At 36.3% G+C, this 18,615-nt stretch overlaps 1 protein-coding gene across 5 annotated transcripts; it reads right to left on the reverse strand.

Moving 5' to 3' along the window:
* Window positions 1-4,595: 4,595 nt before the first annotated feature.
* On the reverse strand, window positions 4,596-16,703 carry LOC122722591 (bifunctional peptidase and (3S)-lysyl hydroxylase JMJD7). 5 transcript variants are annotated; one of them, XM_043953697.1, is made up of 7 exons: window positions 16,599-16,703; window positions 8,358-9,080; window positions 8,057-8,232; window positions 5,891-5,961; window positions 5,700-5,801; window positions 5,064-5,097; window positions 4,596-4,946 (listed from the first exon to the last, which is right to left on the reverse strand). In XM_043953697.1, the coding sequence occupies exons 2-7, from the start codon at window positions 9,024-9,026 to the stop codon at window positions 4,706-4,708; spliced, it is 1,293 nt and encodes a 430-aa protein (XP_043809632.1). In that variant the 5' UTR covers window positions 9,027-9,080; window positions 16,599-16,703; the 3' UTR covers window positions 4,596-4,705. The 5 variants fall into 5 exon arrangements, 3 of the variants coding, with proteins under 3 accessions (XP_043809632.1, XP_043809631.1, XP_043809633.1); XM_043953696.1 differs by having other exon boundaries at window positions 4,596-4,949; XR_006349518.1 differs by having other exon boundaries at window positions 4,829-4,946; window positions 5,064-5,169.
* Window positions 16,704-18,615: the final 1,912 nt, after the last annotated feature.

Below are 18,615 nucleotides of genomic sequence, written 5' to 3' on the forward strand. Positions count from 1 at the left end.
GGCCGGTCACCCACCTTCGGCGGCCTAAGCTGCTTCCACAACTTCACCACCTTCGGCAGCCTAACGTGTCCCCTAAACTATCCCATGTTCGGCGGCCAAACTTGAGGTTCGACGGCCGAATCTGGTTTCTTCCCTCAAAGTCTTCGGAGGCCTAAAACACTCCCGAAACAATCCTGTTTTCGGCGGCCGAATCTGGGTCCTTCCTCCTTGGCCTATTCTTTTCAAAACTCATTTCTTTTCCATTTAAAAACCATAAAATCATGTGAAAACATTTTAGAAACACATTTTACCCTTCTAGAAGGCTCTGGCATCTTCAGAATTCCAGATTCCAACGGAGATTCCGCCGGAAGGTAGGGATTACAATGTAAAGTATTGTAATGGTGATTAGTATTGTGCTTGGCCCTAATATTTATGGTTAATCCCTGTTGTACATGATCTTGATATAAATGTTTTAATGTTATGGTATGTTGAACCAAGCTTGATGTATAAGATGTTGACCCAACTGGAGTATTTGATGAGGGCTCCAGTAAGGGGTTTTATGTTTACAGTATAGTGCATGCAGGTCAAGCTTGGTATATGTGAAAGTTTAAAGTTTTTATGAAAATGTATAATCATGTATGGGATTGTATTAGATGTACAGGATGTATAGTAGGCTTGCTACGGGTCCCGGCGACCTTAAGTCGATTTGGATCCTAGCGCCGGTAGCGGTCCGGTTATCGGATCGTTACAGATTTCTCCCAATCTCCAAGTTTGGATCACCTCTCCTCTCGATCTTCAAGAGGTAAGTGTAGATCCTCACCTTCTTTTATGTTTTAAGTAAGTTTTGAGGGGTTTTAAGGGTGTTTAATGCATGTTTAGAGTAGATGTAAAATGTTAGGGTTTATGTTAGTTAAATGATAAATGTATGTTAATATAATGATATGTTGGGGTATAGGCTAGTTTTATGCCCCTATATGCTTGATAATGTGTTTATGCATGCTTTTGAGTATTGAGTTTGAGTTTGGAGGGTTTTGGGAGGCTAGATGTGGGATGGCAGAATCGAGTTCTGCCATCCAGGAGGATCCAGGTTCGGCCGCCGAAGTAAGGTTAGCCGCCGAAGTAAGGTTTGGCCGCGAACCTGCCAGGGGAGGCAGTTTTGGCCACCTAAGCTCGCCCCCAAAGGTTTGGACTTTTGGATCTGTGGAGGACTTTCAGCCGCCGAACCTTGCCCCGAAAGTGCCTGAAAGCCTTCCCGCCGAACCTGCCGCAGCCTGGCCTTCTTTGCCTGTTTTCTATGCATGTTTTATGATGTTTTAGGGGATTTTTGGGGAGTTGTTTAGAGTCATGTTAGAGTATGTTTTTAGTCCCTCATTTGAGTCCACCTGTGTAGGATCGGACCTGAGGAACTGAGGTGATCAGCAGTGAGATAGCTGCTTCAGAGTTAGTTCAGAGTCAGCCAGAGGTGAGTAGAACTAAACTAATCTTTTATTGCGAGAAATCAAATGTTTTAAGCATGTTCATGCATCATGTATATGTAATAGGTTGGTTGCACTAGACCTCACGAATGTGACGCATTGCATTATTTATTGTGGGTGTGGATGGACAACAGAACGACCCATTAGCCCTCTAGATGTTATGTTATGTAATAGAAGTCCTGAGGAGCTCCACCGAGGGCCGGGCACAGAGTACAGGAAAGACCAGGTGTGGCCTGCACTATGCCCCTGCACACAGCTTATGTTATGTAATAGAAGTCCTGAGGAGCTCCATCGAGGGCCGGGCACAGAGTAGAGGGATTTTTGGGTCAGTCCATCCGTAATGTGAATTGTTTGTGTTGTGACGCATTTCATGACAGCATATGTTTAATTAAACTGTTTTTACTGTTCTGCTCACTGGGTTTAGTAGCAGGGTTGCAGGATCTGAGATAGCTCAGGAAGTCAGTAAGGGTAATGGCTATGTTTATGTAATAGATTAGTAGTGGACATGAAATGAAATGTAATGTAATGTAATATATTGTATTGAGGATTAGTATTGTGCTTGGCCCTATTGATAGATTGTAATCCCTTTTTGTACATGATCTTTATGTTAATATTTTAATGATGAGATATGGTGAACCAAGCTTGATGTATGAAATGTTGACCCTATTAGAGCTTTTGATGAGAGCTCTAGTATGGGGTTTTTATGTTTACAGATATGATGTATGCACGGGTCAAGCTTGGTAAAAGAAAAGTTTAAAATTTTTATGAAAATGTTTGATCATGTATGGGATTTCATCAGGAACACAGGATGTATAGTTGGCTTGCTACGGGTCCCGGCGACCTTAAGTCGATCTAGATCCTAGTGCCGGTAGCGGTCCGGTTTCCGGGTCATTACACTATATATAACCTAAATAAAGACCTATGATCTTTGCCACTTCTCACTACTATGCATGAACCCATGATCTATGCCACTACCCACTACTCTACATGGATCCATGATCTATACCACTATCTACTACTGGATAACTACCCACTACTGGATAACTACCCACTACTGGTTAACTATCCACTACTGGATAACTACCCACTACTAGTTAACTACCCACTACTGGTTAACTACCAACTGTTAAATAACTACCCACTATAAATACAAAGTTTGAATTGTCAATAAGGACACATTCGGCCTAATTGACTTGGAATGGCCAGATTGTTCTTCAACTTCAAAATGAACTTGCAAAACTTCAACATATTCCTTCATGAATCCTTAAAGTACTTCCTTCAACCTCTTGGATCTCGACCTTGTAATTGGTCCTTGAGGCAATGCTAGCTCATCAGTGTTGTTGGTTGTGCTTACATCAAAGTTTAATACAACAAATTTAGATAATACAACAAATTTAGATAATATAACTAGATTTGATTTTTTTTTTAAAGCAAAACTACTGATTGTATTAATAAAATTTCATCAAACAAAAAGAGATATCATCCCAAACAGCGAGACGATTATACCTAATATATTCTTTGGCCAAAGTATGAGTAACTAGAGTAGCATTACGACGAATCCATCTAACAGAAATATCAGTTCTAGAGTCTAACAAAGATTTACAATCATTCAAAATCAAACCCCTGCGTAAGATAATTTAGCAAAGATTGCTCCTCAAGTGCCTGTCTAAACCCCTATATAAAATAATTTGGCAAAGATGCTCCTCCTTTCTCATCTCTCGAGCATAAATCATTAAAGTCTCCAGAACAAAGTTACGGAAGAGAGCTTCTACGAGATAAAACTCGAATAAGGTTCCAAGACTGAAGTCGTCATTGCGATTCCGGAAACCCATAATAACTAGTAAACCTCCATTGAACATTACCTTTCGAAACAAACCAAATCAATAAAATTTAAAGAAAAGTCAACCACAGAAACAGACACATGACTCTTCCATATTAATGAAAGGTCTCCTCCCAATCCTTGTCTATTAACTGAGAAGCAACCATTAAAAATGTAAAAAATTACGAAAAAATTCCATACGAAAGTTGAGAGTTTTTTGTTTCCATCAAAAATAAAATGTATTGGATTGTATGTGAGAAACCTTCCCACCGTACAGAAATCATAAGTGACGATCGTAATACTTCTGAAGCTCTTAATAGGGACAACAACATCTTCTTCTTCATCGATAGTCAATTGACGCAGATTATTTTCCATGGGGAAGGGGAAAGAAAAAGTTAGGTTTAAGGAAGAGGAAAAGGCGAGAATATCGAGTCACAGAGAGATCTAAGAGATAAACTTGCTTATAATAAATATTATTAAAAGTCAGATAATAAAATAAGAAATTTAGATTTGAATTTTAAAAATGACATTCATATTAAGTTGAAATTTGAATTCAAATATTATTTATTAATTAAATCCATATATATATATATATATATATATATAATAATCTATACTTTTTATACCCATTAAATATTAAATAAGCAGAAAACCACGATGGTCAGTTTATTTACTTGGGCATTATAGTTATCTAATCCTTTTTTTCTTTTATCAAAGAAAGGTTCATTAATGTATAGGACAGATCAAGGTCCAAAAACAGACCAAAAGGTCCAAAACGAGGTAGAAGAACCAAGCCTAGAACCTAAAATGCCTAAAACCCCAAAACAGAAACCCTAATTTCAGACCCGGATATGACCCCAAAAAATACACAAGCAGGATCTGAAAAAGTCATCTCGAGAGCCAGCCATCTCCTAAACAAACTGGGAACGCCATCTCCAATTCAATGAACTTTGTTTTGTAATATGCATTATTTATTCATAGTTTGGGGCTCAACTAATAATCAGCTTTCAGCACACATTGTGCCAACTGAAAGTGGAAATGAACAATTCTTGTTTAGAACTTACCCATACATTAGACTTAATGATTTTACATAGATCCATCCGACCATAATTGTCTTCATTATACCAGTTTTAATAGAATTTCATCATCAAAAACTTTCCTTTTTCGTTTAAAAAAAACAGTTTTAAGTATTAAAAAATAATTTTAAATGCAGTTATTTTATTATTTTAATATTCATATTATTAAAATTCATTAAATTTAACTTTCGATAATTTTTAAAAATTATTCAATTGATATATTCATAAAAGCAACTCGAACTCCAACAGAAATACAAAATAGATAGTTGTCGGTGAAGCAGATAAAGGTGTAAATTTTAGAATTATAGCATATTCTGTTTTGGCTGCACTCTTTTGCTTCTTCAATCTGTCTTAACTCATCTAGCAGCTTCATCTGTACTTTGAAACCTTTTCATTAAATCCAACATCCATAAAAAATCCACAACGATTCTGAAATGGACCACAGGATTACTTTCAAAGGGAAAAAAAAAAGGCTCATCTTTAATTCTACAATCAACTCTCTTATTAAGTGAACTCAATCTATTAGGTTCTCTTCTTACAAATATCCCAACAGCACCATGAGAGATTTTGTCATGATAATAAGGAACCTTCTGATCTCTACTGAAAATAACATCCAGCAAATCAAAATCACCATAAAAAGCCATAATATACATACATTTATATATATATATATATACACGCAATATATAGCTCTGAATATCGATCAACTCTTACAATATCAGAAAGAATAGCAAGCTCCAACAACATCCTGAAAAAACAGGGTCAATAGCTCAATCCCACTGCCCAAAATCAGAAAGAACTACTAAAAAGACCATCAATCCTGCCGAGAAAAACAAAGAAAATATTCAGATAGAAATTCGATGATATTATCATTTTACAAGGTGATTGCAGAGGACGACTTTGTGGCAAAGTGTCTAAAGTGACAGGTTTGCAGTGTACAGCAGAAAGCTACCACAGGTTCCATCATTGAAAGGACAACAGAAAATGTCTTGCAGGAATGACACAATGTATTGCTCTGATTTCATAAATTGACAAGTAGCAAAACTGTATACTGTAATATTGTCACTATTCATCTTAAATTAGAACATTGACAAAGCCTAAGACCTCAAACTGACCAAGAAAAACCCTTATGCAACAAGTATTAGTTATTCCCGTGGAGGTCTGTGCTTAATGCACCAAATTCTTTTGGCACAAATCATGTAAGATGAAGAATTTCACAAACAGATGAATAGACCATGCAGGTTAAGATATCAGTTCATTTGTCTTCATCTTGGTTTGAGTCCACAACATCTACTGCAGATGAATCAGTACATGATTTATCAATCAAGTTACAGTTAGATACATGAGAACCTGAATATTTCTCACGCTTGGGTTGAGTCAAAGTTGATCGATAATGAATTGATTGCAAGAAGTTGAAATAAGCATACTTGATATCAAACTGCATATCATACCCTGCCATGCAAATCTACATGTTAGAATGTAGCATTAAAATGAAACTGAATCAAAATGGTTATAGAAAAGAGAAAAGGTAACAAACTTACAATAGTTTATAGCAATAGTGCATCCTTCATCATCTGAACTCTGTCGTACATGATGAAACCACATGCTTGGTCTGCACAACTTTTCTCAATTACACTCTGAATTTCATCAACAAAATTTTGACTAAGAGAAAAACTATAATTCAAATTAGCTTCACAAGCCTACAATGACTGGATCTCCCAAGAAGATAGGCTTCTCCCTAACCTTCCTTTCTCCTAGTTTAATTGAATTTCAAGAATGGTTTAACACTATCTGGGTTTTCTTTCTGTTGTATGTCTTTTTTTCTATAATTAGGTTAAATTTAAAGGCATTTCAATTTATCCAGCAGATGGAACACATTATCAGTATATTTTTGAATCGCTTGCTATGTTTGGACAAATGAATGTGTTGCAAATAAGAGGAGAAAGTATAGGGAATAAGGGACCAGAGCAGTAAATGATAGCCGAATAGGCATATAAGGGTTATGTCTCTCTGAGACAGGGATGTTACTGTAGTAAGTAGCTAATAGTGACAGTTATTCTGTTACAAGAATAATCAAATTATAGCTAGAATAGTTACAGCTACTTATCAGTAGCTGGATCTGTTGGTGCCAGTTATCATTAAGCTGGTAACTGCTCTATAAAGAGGAAAGCTACTTTGCATGGTATCATTCCGGTAACCAGTATTATCTGAAACAATGTCTCTTTCTTTCCTAAAGATCTTCTCTTTCTCTGTTATTCTCATCTCATCTCTCTCTAGTTTCTCTAATGCCTTCTCTATTCCTTCTTCTCTACTCTGTTAGGGTACCATAACCCACAACGTACCACAAAACATTGAGGAAAAAGTTTGCAATACCATAGCATTATGTTTGGAAACATTAAATGGTTCATTCAAATATGATGATCTCAATTCCTGGACTTCTTCCATTAAAGAAGGTGAAATTTCCTAATGAATTTCACAAATCCTAAGCAGCAAACTCTTAATGGTCTAAAATTCCTAAACCACAATTTCAACAATTTTCTCATTCAAATGGATTTCGTATGCAAAAACATATAGCATACAAAACATGGAAATTTATTTGGAAATGATTAACTCCAAAATCCAAATGCTTGCTAGCTGGTTGATATTTGGTAATGAAAGCAAGTTGTTTACAGTCAAAATTATCCCAAGAACTGCTTGTGGCAAGAGAGGTGCCGGAGGTAAAAAGACAATGGTCAACAGAAGATACCAAAACAAAACAACTCAGCTGGGTTGTTAGCATCAGAATATACACAATAATGAAATTTTGTGTCAGAGAATATTTTCATTCCATAGCACCACGTGTTGAAGTCATTCGAACAGGATGGCTTGAGAAGGAAGTTTGATATGCTTATAAAATGGAGAAAGAAGAGGAAGGAGGACTATGAAACCTGATAAGATCACTCTCTCATATTACTTAGTCTTCCCTTTGTTTGCTTGCATTTTTGCTTATTTCCACAAGTCCATTACTACTCTGCTATTAGAAGATAAAGGTTGTAAGCTGAAAAGGTTCCTTTGAAGCCTGATTGGTAAGGAGATATTTTCAAAAGCCTCTTTCTCTTATCCATTCTATCTCTGATTTATATATTGACCTTTGGGTCCCTAGTGCAATCTCTCTCAAGATGAAGTCCCCAAATGGTTGCAGGAGATCTATTCTTCTTTGCATAAATTTATCCAGGTATCTCTTTATCAATGTCAGAATCATTGTAAAGAGGCTTATTCTATGATAATTTCATGGTATATATTCTACTTGGGTAAATCCGATCAAGCCCCCCCTTATATAAGAGCAACTCTAAACTGTGGTTTATCTTTCCTTTGTTATTGTTGGTTGGTTTATTTGCACAAATGATACACCCAGTTATGTTGGCTAATGATATTATCATTAATTCATTGTAAGTTCACTGTCCAATGATAGGACCAGTATCTGCTGGATCTATGACTATATGGAAATTTCAGGAGAATGGCTACTTGTTCTATCAACAGGATGAGCCAAAATGAGAATAAGATTGTTTTAGTCTAAGTTAGATTCATATTTGGACTCTTGAGGAAATGCAAACGGTAATACATTAATTATCGAAAAACTTGGCATTTTAACGTTGTTTTGATAACGGGAACACTATAAACCTACAAACACAAGTGGGAAAAAGCAGAGGAAAGCAACTGAAGCTTACAGGTAGAGAACCTCTCCGGCATTGACTGTACATTCAAATGGCTTTGGACCATCGAAATACAAAGGAAATTTAGCCATTTCGCTCTCCTTAGCCTCAGGAGATGGGTATGGATTCACACTGCACCATGGCACATACCTCACTGGATCCTCCATTTCCAATTTGAATTCTCCATCTTCCTAAGAACCCATTCAACAAAATATAACCATAAATTGAAACAAAAACCGAACAACAAAATGTAATCATGAATTCAAGAAACAAATTTTCTTAAAGAAAAAAAAAAGTACAAAAAGAGATTTGAGACCTCAGAATATGAGTATTGCGCAGCAGGGTAGTTGCGAATATACAACCGGTGAACATCAGTGGGAGGAAGTAGCAAGAAATGCTTCTTCCCAGAAACGACAGCATACAGATTCTCATAATGGTCCTTATGAAAAGACGTTTCCGAGAAATGATTACCAATCCACAAATTCACAGCCTCCGGTAAACAACCGAGCGCCTCCGTCGCCCACCCAATATGGGCGTCGCAGTCCGATCCCAACGCTGCTGAATACTCCGTCCTAAAGCAATCATTCTGCTGCTGAAGATAGGCGACAAATTTTCCTGGTTGACTATTGAGAACGCAATCAAGTGCGCGTGGGAAGGGCACTCGCTGCACGTTGGCGGAGGCAAAGCAAAGGGAATCATGGGTAGGGGTGGAGGGGACGAGGGAATCGGCACGGCCGTGAGGGGTGAGGTGGAGGGAAACGGAGGAGTGGCAGAGGGAATGGGAGAGGTAGGAGACGTTGGGCCAGAGAAAGAGGGCAGGCCAGTGGGTAATAGCGTTGGAGATGATGCAGGGTTTGTTTGGAGAGACATAATTACGAAGGAAATGAAGTGGAGATGGAGGTGAAGGAAGGTGGTCTATGGTGGTTGATGAAGTTCCAAGACTTAGTTCTCTGACTTCGTCCCACAAGGATTCTATTTCTTTCATTGTTTCTTCTCCTTCTTCTTCTTCTTCTTCTTTAGCTGTCTGTCTGGCTTAAACCCACTGATGTGAACCAGCGTGGAAAGCAAGGCAAGGATCCCTTGGAGCTACAACAAGGACCATTGACAAGGAATAAAGCAAGGAAGTACGGCGTTACTCTTGGATTGCATATTCAAGAATTTATTACAAGAGAGATGACTGAAATTGCTAGGGATAAGTGCGAAAAGGAACTTGAAGGTCATTCGAAGCTGATTACGTTGCTGGGTGTATGCATGGATGAAGCAGAAGCAAATTGAAGATTTGTAGCGCTCGCTACCATTATCAAAGTCGCGCTCGCGACATTCAGTTAGCCGAAGATACTTTTGTGTTTTGTGGAAGTTAATTTTGGAGCACATCATGGAGGAAGATAGTGGAGAATCAGCCCGAACCATAAGCAGGTTGTGGTTTCGTCCCTGAGGTTGTGGTTTGTGCCATAGGGTTCCGCGTCAGTTGGTATCAGAGCCAAAGTGAGGTAAATTCTGATTTATCTTAGGATCTAGGGTTTTTGAGTTTTCCTTTTCTTCCTTGTTCTTTTCGGTGAAAGCTTGTGTGTCCATGGCTGCACCTTCTTGATTATTAGTTATATAAAAAAAAAAACCAAAATCCTTAAAAAAAAAAAAATCAAAAAATCAAAAATCGCTTTACCTTATTTATCTTGATCTGGGCGATATTGTGGTATGTTTCCTTTTTCGTCTATATTGCCTTACCTATCTCAATTGATTGCTGTAATTTGAGGGAATCAATTTTGAATTTTGAATTTGGTTGAATCCAGATTAGGAGATAAAAGAATTTCTGCCTATTTCCTAAAGTGCACATTTAAGGCAATTGGATCTAAATCAATTTGGTGTCAAATCCTTTTTTTTAATGCCATTTTCGTCCATATTTATGATCTGAGAGAAATTTATATATATATATATTTTTTTATTCTATTTGTGGTGTTTTGATACTTGCCTTTTTGGGTAGATTTTAATAGATCCATATTTTAATTTACTTTGAAGTGAATTAAATTCAAAATTTTCCAGATTCGTTTTTATTTGAATTCTAAGTTTCCTTTTTGGTTTAAGCTTGTTTTTATTTCCTTGACATTGCTGGAGTATTATTTGCTTGTGTCTATACTCTAGGTGATATTTTCAAGTAGCACACCACCTAGTTCTACTGACGCGGAACCCTATGGCACAAGCCTCAAACTCACACGCAAAAGTAGATACGGAATCCAAAGATCTGATAAACTCACCTCCTATGGCACCCAAACTTAGAGAAGCTGAAACACCAATGATCGAAGGATTTTAGATGAGAATCCGACAAACGCCACAACGAATAGTTGATAAGTTAGCCAAGATTCTGGTGCAATTGATGAAAGCAAATCCTCACTCTCACTCAAAGCAATACACGCCAAAGGCATGAAAGAAATTCTGAAAATTTGATTTCAAGCTTCCTCTTACAATTGTTTCTTATCCTTATATAGTAAGGAGAAAAACAAATAAAACTCTAAACACTCTTCTTGGGTCTGACTTAAACACCTAAGGCCCAAGCCCAATCATACACTAAAATAACACATAAGTATTAAAATATAAGCCCACAACATGGCCAACACTCTAAAACTTAAAAGATAAAATATGGCCAGAATACAAGCCAAACAAACTAAAATAAACTAGCAAACCCATCATAACAAAGTTGAATCTTCACAAAAGCCTTACTTGATCTTCACTTTAGGCTTTCCTTTATGTAGTTTTAGCCCATAGGTTTGATTAGGCTCCCTCAGCCTATGATTGCAAGTGTTGCACCAAATCTGTCCCATATGAGTTAAAGCACGCCCCAAATATATATGGATTATATGAATATGATCTTGAACTACTCTTGGATCCATTGGAATGATATAAGTTTGTTCCACACCATTGTTAGAAATTTGTCCTATTGGATCCGTATCATTCCCTCTTTCTTTAGAAAAGATTCGTCCTCGAATCTTGCTGATATTTATGTCAAAAAGGAAAGCTTTAGGCACCCATGTATCTTCAAAGACCTCCTTTTGAATAGGTGGAAATAGTATAAAACTTTCATCATGAATGTTTTCATCAACAACCTGCACATCAAGAACAAATGAACTAGACATAAAAATATTAGTCATAGAAAGATCATGTGGATGTGACCATTCTCCTCTACAACTTCCAAAACAGTCTTATTCACCTCCTCCACCTCATCAATCATGTGCTCCCCATGTCCACCATCATTCACAACCTCTTCTATAAGTTCATTAATGGAATTTTCAAGAACAACTACATTAGATGCATGCATTACAACTTCTCTTCAATTTCAATCTCTATGGAAGTTGAAATTGGAACGTTAGCCTCTTCTTTCTCCTTTTCATTCTCCATCTTCCTCCTTGAACTTGTCTTGATTCTTTTCCAGCCTCGTTACCCTCAAACTCACTCTTTTCTCTCATTTTTTCCACAGAACTCAAGCTCTCACCTCCTTTGTAGCCAAGGCCAAAGCCTCCCTCTCCCCTCTCCAGCATTTTTATGTGATCGGCATATACCTCTTGAGGTGATAAAGGAGCGAGTATAAGCTTCTGTCCTTCATGAGTGAATGAGTACTTATTTTTGAGCCCATCATGTTGCACCTTTCTATCATATTGCCATGGCCTACCCAACAATATATGGTTGCCTGCATAGGTACAACATCGCACAAGATCTCATCCTTATACCTACCAATAGAAAATGGTATAAACCACTTGGCGTGTAATTCTGACCTCACCACAATCGTTCAACCATTGCAATCTGTATGGCTTAGGGTGTTTAATAGAAGCCAAGCCCAATTTCTTCACCATATACACACTAGCCACATTTGCACAACTACCTCCATCAATAATGACAGTACACACTTTTCATTAACCAAACACCTAGTGTGAAATATGTTTTTCCGTTGTTCCAGGCTTTCTTCTTAACCTGCATATTCAGAGCACGCCTAGCAACAAGCATCTCACAATGTGCAGCAAGCAACACATTATTAACAGACACATCCAAATCATCACAGTCATTATTGCAATTATGAGTTCTTTGAGGTATTCTTGTAGAATTGGACGCTGGTGAGATATTCTGTTCTTTACTCATCCTACCCTGAATCAACAAAGAACAAAGAGAACTAGCAAATATTGTGTAGAAAAGAAAGAACTCAAGTGTTGCACACTTACCACTCTTTTGCTGATTCTTCAATTGCACTTCAGAAACTAAGGTCAACCAACAGCCCGCACCTCCAGTGAGATTACCACAACGAATCTTACCAAGGGGAGGCGAAGAGGAGGTCATTAGGAGAGCAGCAAGAGGAGGTCGAGGTGATCAGGAAGAGGTGGCTGAAAACTACCAAATTGTGACTGACAATGACCTTAGTTCCATCAAGATGAAGGTACCCGAATTTAAAGGAATAACAATGCGGAAGAATACATTGAATGGGAGCGAAAGGTGGAACAAATTTTTGAGTGTCATAATTACTCAGAAGAAAAGAAGTCCCATATCGCAGCCGTGGAATTTAGGGGATATGCTACATTCTGGTGGGATCAACTCAAGTCTAGTAGAAGAGGAAAAGGATTGCGACCCGTGCCGGAGTGGGAGCCTTGAAAGACTTAATGAGAATAAGGTTTGTTCCTTCTCATTACTATAGGGATTTGTATAATAGGTTGGCAAGACTGGTCCAAGGTGGTAAGAGTGTTGAAGAATACCACAAGGAGATGGAGATGACCATGGCCAGGGCTGACATTGAGGAGGATGAACAAAGGCTAATGTCCAGATTTCTGGGAGGTCTAAATTCCAACATTGCAAGTGAGCTGGAAATGTATGATTACAATTCCATGGAAGAGTTAGTTGAGAAGGCCATGAAGATTGAAAGGAAAATCAAGAACAAGAGCTCCACCAAATATGGGAAGTTCCAGAATGTGGGAGGAAGTAGTTCAACCTTTAAGGGGTCTTCAAATGATTTGCCCTCAAAAGTGGAGATTTCAAGAATTCCTTCCAAAGGAGCAATCCTCCACCTACAAGTGGAAAAGGGATGAATGGAGGTTCAAATAAGCAGCAGTCAGGTATTCCTAATACTACTCCTAGTAGAAATATTAAGTGTTTCAAATGTTTAGGAAATGGGCATATTGCATCTCAATGTCCAAATAGGAGAGTTATGATTGCTACTGATGATGGGGGTTTAGTTTCTGATTCTGACCATAGTGATGGTGATAATAATGATATGAATGATATGCATGATGATGTTGATGAGTGTGAAGAAGAAGTTGAGAATGCGTTGGTTGCTGAACGTGGTGATATGTTAGTTGCTAGGCGTGCTTTGAATATGCAAGTGAAAGAAGAAAGTCTAGAGCAACGAGATAACATATTTTATACTAGATGTTTAGTTGAGGGTAAAGTTTGTATGCTCATCATTGACAGTGGTAGTTGCACCAATGCTGCAAGTGAGACAATGGTGGAGAAGCTGAAACTGACTTGTTTAAAACATCCACATCCATATAGACTACAGTGGTTTAATGATAGTGGAGAGGTGAAGGTTACTAAACAAGTGAAGATACCATTCTCTATAGGCTGGTATAAAGATGGAGTGTTGTGTGATGTAGTTCCTATGCAAGCTGGCCATATGTTGTTAGGAAGACCATGGCAATTTGATAGGAAGGCGCAGCATGATGGGTATTCAAATAGGTACACATTTACCTATGAAGGAAAGCTGGTTACTCTTGTACCCTTATCACCGTTGGAGGTGTATGAAGATCATCGGAAGATGCATGAAAAAGCAAAGCAAGATTCGACCAAAAGGGGTGCTACTTTAAAAATTAAGGGAAGTGCGAGAGAACATGATAAGGAGAGTGAATGTGAGAAGAAATTGGGAAAGGAGGCCAGAAAAGAAAATAATCAAATAAATGGCCCATTGGTGAGAGAAAACCAAGGAAAGGTGAAACAAACTTTTTATGCGAAACCAAGAGAGCTTAAATTTGCAATATCTAACGAGCAGCCGTTATTGCTCATTAGATATAAAGAAACTTTGTTTACTAATGTTGATGTTTCACTTGACCATTTGCCTTCTAGTTTTGTGTCTATGTTGCAGGATTTTCAAGATGTGTTTCCAGAGGAGCTGCCTAGTGGTTTACCGCCATTAAGGGGAGTTGAACACCAAATCGACTTCATACCTGGTTCGACGATTCCAAATAGACCAGCATATCGAAGTAACCCAATGGAGACCAAGGAGATGCAACGACAAGTGGAGGAGCTGTTGGAGAAAGGCTTGATTAGAGAGAGCTTAAGCCCTTGTGCCGTTCCTGTTTTGCTGGTACCAAAGAAAGATGGCACGTGGAGGATGTGTGTCGATTGTAGGGCTGTAAATAAGATCACGGTGAAGTATCGACATCCCATCCCACGACTTGACGACATGTTGGACGAGTTACATGGTGCAAGGTATTTTACTAAAATTGATCTTATGAGTGGATATCATCAAATTCGTATGAAACCTGGGGATGAGTGGAAAACAGCTTTTAAAACAAAATATGGCCTATATGAGTGGTTAGTAATGCCTTTTGGGTTGTCTAATGCACCGAGTACATTTATGAGATTAATGAACCATGTTTTGAGAGCTTATTTGGGCAGATTTGTTGTTGTTTATTTTGATGACATTCTGATCTATAGTAAGACATTAGATGAGCATTTAGAGCATGTTAGGATAGTGTTGGAAGCTTTGAGAACAGAAAACTTATATGCCAAGCTTAAGAAATGCACATTTTGCATGGATAGGCTTGTTTTTCTTGGCTTTGTTGTGAGTGCACAGGGATTAGAAGTTGATGAAGAGAAAGTGAAAGCTATAAAGGAATGGCCTGTTCCTAAGAACGTGACTGAAGTGAGGAGCTTCCATGGGCTAGCAAGTTTCTATAGAATATTCGTGAAGGATTTTTCTACCATTGCAGCACCACTCACTAGCATTATCAAAAAGGAGGTTGGATTTCAGTGGGGAGAAGAGCAGCAAAAGGCGTTTGAGAATTTGAAAGGGAAGTTGACATCTGCACCTGTCTTAGCTTTGCCTAATTTTGATTCAATTTTTGAGATTGAATGTGATGCTTCTGGTGTAGGTATTGGGGCTGTGCTGATGCAAGAGAAGAAGCCAATAGCATATTTTAGTGAAAAACTCAATGGTGCACAACTGAGTTATTCTACATATGACAAGGAGTTACATGCTTTGGTGAGGGCGTTGGACGTGTGGGAGCATTACTTGCTGCCAAAGGAGTTCGTGATTTATACTGACCATGAATCCCTCAAGCATTTGAAGGGCCAAGATGGAGAGAAGAAAGCTGACTTGGTGAAAGCTTTGCATGAGAAAGCACGAGCTAACATGGAGAAAAAGAACAAGACGTATGCTGATATTGCGAATAGGGGTCGCAAGAAGATGGTGTTTGCTCCTGGAGAGTGGGTTTGGGTGCATTTTCGCAAGGAGAGGTTTCCAAATCAAAGGAAGAATAAGCTGGATGCGCGTGGTGATGGTCCATTTCAAGTCTTGGAGAAGATCAATGACAATGCTTATAAGATTGACTTGCCTGGTGAGTATGGTGTTAGTGCCACTTTTAATGTTTCTGATTTGTCTCCTTATGACGATGCAGATTTGAGGACAAATCTTTTTAAAGAAGGGGAGAATGATGTGAACCAGCATGGAAAGCAAGGCAAGGATCCCTTGGAGCTACAACAAGGACCATTGACAAGGAATAAAGCAAGGAAGTACGGCGTTACTCTTGGATTGCATATTCAAGAATTTATTACAAGAGAGATGACTGAAATTGCTAGGGATAAGTGCGAAAAGGAACTTGAAGGTCATTCGAAGCTGATTACGTTGCTGGGTGTATGCATGGATGAAGCAGAAGCAAATTGAAGATTTGTAGCGCTCGCTACCATTATCAAAGTCGCGCTCGCGACATTCAGTTAGCCGAAGATACTTTTGTGTTTTGTGGAAGTTAATTTTGGAGCACATCATGGAGGAAGATAGTGGAGAATCAGCCCGAACCATAAGCAGGTTGTGGTTTCGTCCCTGAGGTTGTGGTTTCTGCTGGAACTATTGAGGCATACGAGAATGTGGTTGGTTTTTAAAGACTTGGCAGTTATTTTTATTATTTTAGCTTGTTTCCCTGTTGGGATAGGAATTCTGACTTAGTATTTGTTTTCCTTTTCCAACTAGGTTTAGGTTTTTGCCTTACACTATAAATAAGGCCTTAAATTCTTATATCAGACACTTTTTTTTTGTTTTGACAAATTTAATTCAGATTTGCTTTATGCAAATTTCGGCCTTTTTTGAGAGAGTGAGAGTTTGCCTCTTTCATTGATTGCATCACGAATCAGACCAACTTATCAATTTCGATTGTGGCGTTCTTCTGATCCGTTCTACAAAATCCTTCCGTTATTAGTGTTCTAGCTTCGCTAAGCTTAGGGTGCTATAGAGGGTGGTTTATCCACGTTCTTGGAATCTATATCAGAGGTGCGACGGGGTTTGAGGACTAAGTGCCATAGGGTTCCGCGTCACCCACGAAACCCTTTTTCCCTCATCGCCGGCAATCGATTGTATTTCCACACGGGTCATTGCTGAGGTTTAACTCTCACGAGTGTCACGTCACGTCTACCTTTGACATTTTAAAAAAGAGTTAAATAGGAAAAAGAAACACGTACTTTTCAGATGCAATTACACTTTATTTTTTTATTGATTAAAATTTAATTTTTAAAATTACTCTAACTATATTTTTTTATTATTTATACTATTAAAAATTAATAAAATTATCATATTATTCATCAATAAATTTATAAATAAAATTAATAATAATTTAAAATTTTAAAATATAATTATAATAACATTAAAAATATAATATTTTTATAATTATTTATTTTATTAATATCTTTTTAGAAAATATAAGAATAGAAATTAAATTTATAATTTTAGATTAATTACATATTTTTTAATTATTTAATTAAGTTAAACTAAATAATTAAATATTTAATTTATATATTATTAATTTTTTAAAATAATAATTTTAAAAAATAATAAACTAATATTATACTTGAGAATTTTAAAAAATATTTTATTATTTTTAATATTTTTAAATTGAATATGTTAAATATTATTTTAAATTATTTTTAACATTTCAGCGTTAATATATTTAATAAGATTATTTTTTTAGTGGTAGTTTAATAAGATTATTTTTTTTAGTGGTAATTTTAAAAATAATTTTAAATAGTAAATAGATTAGATAGATTTAAAAAAAATGGATTGATAATGATTTTAATTAAAATAAAATTATTGATAAAAATTAAAAAAAAATAATAATAATATAATTAATAATTTTTAAATATATTGAATAATAAAATAAATAAATAAATAATTTTATAAGTTTTTAATTATATAAATAATAGTAGTTTACATTTTATCCCATAGAGTTTAATTGATAAAAATAAAAATATAAAATAAAAATAAAATTTTTTTTAATAATTAATTTTAAATTTTATTGATGTAATATAATGATATAATATTAATATAAGAAGTGATGTAATAATTTTATTAATTTTTTAATGATATAAATAATAATCGATATAATCAAAATAATTTTAAAAAATTATATTTTAATTAATAAAAAAATATAGACGGTAATCAAGTAAATATTACTTTTGATATTCACTCTTTAAAAATTTATTAATTAATCTTTTTATCAATTTTAATCTTTAAATATTACATATTATAATTTTCATTTACATTCAATTAATAAATTTTTTTATAATACAATAATTAAAATAATAAAATATGTAATAATTAAATTAAGAATAATTAATAAATTTTTAATATTTGAAAGATATTTTAATATAATTTTTAAAATTAAATGCCTAACTAATATGTTTTTAAGTTTTTAACTTGAATCACCTAAATTTAGCCTATTATCTTTTGACAACTTTCTCAATGCAACAGATTAATGGAAAGTTTTTAAAAACCTTCAAAAACTATATTTTTAAACATTCTCACTTTATCTCAAATACAAATTTAAATTTTTTAAAATTTAAAAAAATTTTCTATTACATTAAAAAAATTGACGTCCCAAACAGAGTGTTAAAAGTTATAGCATTCTGCAGTTGAGTGAAGCAGAAAAATTACCAACTGCAATCGGAAAAGTTTCCTTAAGTGCATTGCCTGCTAATACTAATCTTGTTGACATTTTGCAGCTTGGAAGAGTAGGCCTAGTTCAGGAGTTAGATTCATCAGTCAAGATAATTGGCTAAACTTAGGTGATTCAAGTTCCTCAAATTGGCAAGAGATTTTGCAATAGATCCAGAGGAGTTTGAGCTCAAGCCTCCTGTAGTGAGCTTGGAAGCATCAGATATGGATTTGGGACATTCCACACGTAAATTTCTTAAAGATTAGGGAGACCATGGCCGAAATCTGCTGGAAGTTTGCCAGAGGGGAGGTTTCAACGTAGTACTATCATTCTTACAGGTAGAGCTGCAATAATGAATAAAGCCGATGGATAGCCTCTCTTAAGCCACTATTCTGGAGGTTCAAG

The sequence above is a fragment of the Manihot esculenta genome, unplaced genomic scaffold, assembly GCF_001659605.2.
Source record: "Manihot esculenta cultivar AM560-2 unplaced genomic scaffold, M.esculenta_v8 Scaffold52, whole genome shotgun sequence".
Taxonomy (NCBI): domain Eukaryota; kingdom Viridiplantae; phylum Streptophyta; class Magnoliopsida; order Malpighiales; family Euphorbiaceae; genus Manihot; species Manihot esculenta.

Coding starts and splice junctions, on each gene's coding strand:
- LOC122722591 (XM_043953696.1), bottom strand. CDS start 9,026: ATGAAAGAAATAGAATCCTTGTGGGACGAAGTCAGAGAACTAAGTCTT. Junction 5,802..5,890: donor CACTATTGCTATAAACTATT/GTAAGTTTGTTA, acceptor TTTGCATGGCAG/GGTATGATATGCAGTTTGAT. Junction 4,950..5,063: donor TTGCTATTCTTTCTGATATT/GTAAGAGTTGAT, acceptor TGTTATTTTCAG/TAGAGATCAGAAGGTTCCTT.